The sequence below is a fragment of the Cornus florida genome, unplaced genomic scaffold, assembly GCF_030987335.1.
Source record: "Cornus florida cultivar Cherokee Brave unplaced genomic scaffold, ASM3098733v1 CherokeeBrave_3.0.0_Hap2_Chr11, whole genome shotgun sequence".
Taxonomy (NCBI): Eukaryota; Viridiplantae; Streptophyta; class Magnoliopsida; order Cornales; family Cornaceae; genus Cornus; species Cornus florida.
The window spans coordinates 94807480-94813088 of NW_026775581.1; the positions used below are offsets into that span (position 1 = coordinate 94807480).

Consider the following 5609-nt stretch of genomic DNA (forward strand, 5'->3'; position numbering starts at 1 on the left):
CAACATTTAATTACTATATTTACATTTGCATATATATATATATACACACACACATACACACATATATAGAATGAACCTTGATTGTTGATACAGTTAACAAGAAAAATATCTAAAATTATATGCACATCTCTATATATGCACGAGTCCTTGGAGAACTGAAGAAAAAACTAAGGCCCGTTTGGCAACTACAGTTACTTTATGTTTTTGCTTTGACAAGATGCTTCAGAGTGTTAACGTAAATTTATTATAAGATTTTTAGAAACAAAAACATGAAAATATGTTTGTTAAAAAGTGTTACAAGTTTAAAAACTTGAATGGCTAGTTAAAAATGTTATATTAGATATATATATATATATATATATGTATATATATATATTTTTGAACAGTAGTGCGGAAGCAAATAAAAGCATCATTTTGATGCTTCCGATTTTAGCCTCAATTTTGGAAGCACTTCGTTACTATTTAAATGACAACAAATATTACCAAATATGCTTCGTACATTAGCAAAAGCAAATAATACAAAGCAAAAGTATTAGCCAAACGGACCCTAAAGTGTTGCATGTGATACCAACCAAGATAGCAAAAATGACAATAAGGACAATAATATAATGTGTTAGAAAGGACAAATTTTATAGTTATTCTTTGTATAATTTACTAAAGTACTTATTTATTTTATTTTTAATAATCGTGTTTTATAAAAGATTGCGAGATTTTGTTTAATTAAAATGGTAAAAAAATATTACTCTTTCATCAAGATGATAATAATATACCTTTCGCAAAGTGAAACTAAAGTACTTATTATTATTATTTTTTCAAAAATTGAAATAATTGCTAGAGACAAATTAATTTTCTAATTGTTTCCCTTGGGCTTTATATGGCTTGCTTTGTTTACTTTATTGGGTTGTACTTCGGCCTCTTGGCCCATTTTCCTTCGGGCTCTCTGTGTAGGGTTAGCTATTGCTAACCTGCTTTGGTTACATTAACATATTTTATTTTACAGTTCAAAAAAAAAAAAAAATAATAATAATGTTAATAATAATAATAATAATAATTTTCTAATAGTATTTTTTCTTTACCAGTTCTTTTTTTCTATGCAACTTATTGTTTCATCTTCTCAATATTTTTCTTTTGTATATCAATATTTTATCTCTATTTATTTTGAATCAAGAATACAGAAACAAAAACATCAAGAAATACGGGTCTTTGTCAGACTGAAGCAACCGATGCTATCCGTAAGGGTTTCACATTTCAATTAGGGCGTATGGTTAATCTGGTTACCAAATTACCTTAAAATAGTCACTAAAGACAGATTAATAACTAACCATCTCTTGTGAACTTTAAAGACACTTTAAAGCATATTCCTTTTAATTAACCAAAAAAAAAAAAAAATCCTTTATAAATAAATTGACAAAAAAGTGGGATTGATTATATATGTATTGGGTAAATAGACTTTTATTTAAGAACTGTACAAAATAGACAAACCACCTGGCTAACAGCAAATATAGCCGATTACAACCCAAAGGCTCAAAAACATATTTCAAAGAAAGGCTACCATCCACAAGTATAAAAAAACATCAAACACTATATATATATAAATATATATATATATCATGCAGTCATAAAAGGAAGGTGACAAAAGGGTAGACTGAAAAAGAAATCCAATCCCAAGATTTTAAAATCTGATCCAATGGACATGCTTAAGATTTCAGCCAAATGATGGACATTGACAACAAACGTCTAGAAAGCCAAAGGGAATAAACTAATTCTATCCATATGCATATCTATTCAAATGACTTGCTCGACGTAATCTAATTATAATTTTCCTAATAAACAAAAAAAGTACGTACAGTTATATAAATACACACACACATATTTATATATATAGTAGAAGGTACCTTTGGGCTTCAAATCAAAGTTAAGAGACAAATATTCCTCTTAGCTATCTCAACCCATTACGTATACAATCATGTCGACCTTGCTTACGCTTTTATTTCAGTGGTGTTCTTTGCTTTCTCTAATCTCCTCAACCATTAATGTGTCTGCAAAAATACATGGAATGCCAAGGCTCGGCATGTTCGGAGGAAAATACCTACAAGAACGTGGAAAAGAAGCACAAACACTAGCAAAAAAAGCCAAAGACTCGAAAGAGTTTAGAACCTTTTTCTATACCCAAACACTTGATCACTTCAATTATAGGCCTCAAAGCTATACCACTTTCAAACAAAAATATGTGATAAATTCCAAACACTGGGGTGGCGCAAAGAAAAACGCGCCAATCTTCGTTTATCTTGGTGAGGAGTCGCCATTGGAAGAAGTACCTGATTCTGGGTTTCTACACGATAATGCCCATCGTTTTAAAGCTCTCTTAATCTATATAGAGGTAGAATACTAAATCCAAGGCCTCTTGCTTTATAGTTTATATATATATATTTGTGTGTGTGTGTGTGTGTATGATATTTCATTGGATTACTAGTATTTATGTTAAACTGCATGCATGTTAACACGTTGCTCATTCATATATTAGCATCGGTTTTATGGAAAATCAGTTCCATTAAGATCATTTGAAAAAGCCATGAAGAATGTTACTCTTCGCGGTTATTTCAATTCAGCACAAGCATTAGCAGATTATGCAGAGATAATCTTGTACGTCAAGGAGAAATTTCATACACACTACTCTCCTGTTATTGTCTTTGGAGGATCCTATGGAGGAAGTAAGCAAGAAAGCAACTCTATATTATATTAATTAACCATTAATTACCCAATTTTATATATATATATATATATATATATATATACACACACACACACACATCATTTAATTTTTCTGTCTGAATTAATTTCCATGCATATTATACTTAAAAAATTTCAGTGCTTGCAACATGGTTTCGGCTACACTATCCCCACATCGCTCTCGGAGCTCTAGCCTCATCTGCCCCTATCCTTTACTTCGATGACATCATTCCACAAAACATGTATCATTCCATTGTCACAAAGGATTTCAGGGTACGTATGTACAAATTAATTACATATTAATTTGAGTCATTAATTCAAATGGCATCCATGCATGGGTGGTCTATATAATTAATGAAATACGTACTAACTGTTGCAGGAAGCCAGTGAGAGTTGCTATCAGACTATAAAAAATTTATGGTCTGAAATTGACAAAGTTGCTTCTCAATCAAATGGTGTTTTAATTCTTAGCCAGAAATTCAAAACTTGCAAGTAATTATTTAATTATATACCATAAATATATATAGTCTTGATTAAATTAATTTTCCTTACAAATTAAAACTGAATGATTTTCCAATTACTTAATTGGTTCAGGCCATTAAACGGTTCGCGTCTCCTGAAGGACTACTTAGAAGGCCATTATATGAATGCAGCTCAATATAATGGTCCACCAACATATCCGGTAACTAAGATCTGTCAAGCCATTGATGGAGCACCTAAAGGAACCGATATCCTTGGCCGAATATTTGCTGGGTTGGTTGCCTATAAAGGGAAAAATTCATGCTATGATATGACGCCAACGCCTAGTCAAACCGAAGTGGGGTATGATTGGCAAGTAAGTGTCATATATATATATATATATATAAGCCTTTCTTTTTTTTCTTTTTTTTTTTTTTTTTTTTTTTTTCTAGTTAGTATTTACACACACTTGTCTCTTTTGAGATTTGAACCTCGAACCTCCTTTTAAGAAGTAAGAAGCTGTTACTACTAGGCCACTGAGCATTGATTTTTATAAATATCTATTTCAATTGGTCATATTTCAATTAATTTTCTAATAACATTTCTTAAGAATCTTGAAACATAAAAATTCTGTTTGAAAAATTATACTGCGTAGAAGAGTTTTAGAAACTATCAATCGAGCAAATGATTTTTTTACAATTTTTCTAATTTTATGAAAATTAAACGTAACAAATCTAAAAATTTTCTTCATGTAAATTATTGGTTGGTGTGTTTAGACATGCAGTGAGATGGTGATGCCCTTTGGTTCGGATGATATGTTCCCAAATCGTCAATTCAATTTAAGTGACTTCACCAAGGAATGCATCAACACATTTGGCGTCCCACCAAGACCTCATTGGGTCACAACCTATTATGGAGGACATGTATGTACCTTTAATTTGGTGTGTGTGTGTGTGTGTTTTTTAATCTTTTTTTTATTTTATTTTTTTATTTTTAAGTTCTTCTGATAATTATTATATTCATTATAGTAATATACTAATTAATAACTTTTAGAAGTTATGAAATACTTTTCATGGCTCAATGTAGGATATAAAATTGGTTCTCCAAAAGTTTGCTAGCAACATCATTTTCTCCAATGGACTGAGAGATCCTTATAGTGGTGCCGGGTATGTATCTGAAAAATACAATTTTTTTTTACAATCATTTTCAGATACATAAAAGTAATTAATTTGTCAATGTCTATTTGCCCTAATATACTTGTTTTCTCTTCGATCACAGGGTATTGGAGGACATATCTGACACTATTCTTGCCGTCCATACTGCTAACGGTAGGTGGATCCAATCAATCCGGCCAAACAATTTATATATAAATTCCTGCTAGCTCAGCTTACAATTACATGCATTATACAAAATTAAGATTTACATCTACGTGTGTACATATATAAATTATTCAAGAAACTTATAATATTATATCAAAAAAATCTCAAATATATATACTTGATGCCCGATATTATGTGAACTCTTCTTAGATCTTTGTACGTAAAATATATTGGTAAACTGCAAACAAATTCATCTCAACTTTCACTATTATTAATTACCGAGAAAAAAAAACAGCTCTCATGCACGATTATTTTTATTTATTTGTTTATAAAAATTCTTGAGTTTTCATTTTAGTACAAAACTCCTAATACTATTCCAAAGTTCTTTTTATCATTTTACAACTATTGTTATTTCTATTTTTTATATGTGGGGTAAAGTGGTAAATTAGATGTATGTTAGCGACAATTTAACTCAAATAGGTGAATGGTTCATAGTTGCATCACCAATGATGGTTAGAAAACCTTGAAAGTTAATGGTGGAGGGGGGTTTGCAGTTAACCCTACAACCAATATATATATATATATATATATATATATGCATGAAGATACCCAAATTACTCCTCAAATTAAAATAGCATTAATGTTTCAAGAGATTTACAATATCTATTTTTATTTGCAGGATCTCATTGTTTAGACCTACTAGGAGCAAATAAAAAAGATCCATATTGGTTGGTCGAGCAACGACAGAGAGAGGCTGAGATCATTAAAGGATGGATTAAAAAGTACAATGTTGATCTTTCATCCATGAAGAAAAAATAATAATTGTTAAGCATTTTAGTATTACAATAAGGATGTAACAGCAGAACTGTTTACTGTATATATCTAACTAATTTTCTTCCCAAAATCGTTACAAGATTTAAACATGTATTCCTCGTAATTTTGTGCAGCATTTTATTTATTTTATTTTTCCTTCAAAAGTTAAAGAAACACATACTTGCAATATGATAAAGATTGTCTCAAATTGAGCAAAAGGACTTCTTATTTTTAATTAACAAACTTAATCCTTTGGAACAATAAAGGTTCCTCACCTGGCACACCAAA

General features: G+C 30.3%; 1 protein-coding gene across 1 annotated transcript; it reads left to right on the forward strand.

Annotated features, from left to right (window-relative positions):
• The first annotated feature begins 1966 nt into the window (after nucleotides 1-1966).
• Nucleotides 1967-5327, forward strand: LOC132281573 (uncharacterized). Its single transcript, XM_059783271.1, has 9 exons — nucleotides 1967-2380; nucleotides 2525-2711; nucleotides 2870-3003; nucleotides 3110-3222; nucleotides 3325-3565; nucleotides 3966-4112; nucleotides 4276-4355; nucleotides 4468-4517; nucleotides 5188-5327. Exons 1-9 carry the CDS (start codon nucleotides 1967-1969, stop codon nucleotides 5325-5327), a joined length of 1506 nt encoding a protein of 501 aa, XP_059639254.1.
• The last annotated feature ends 282 nt before the right edge of the window (nucleotides 5328-5609 follow it).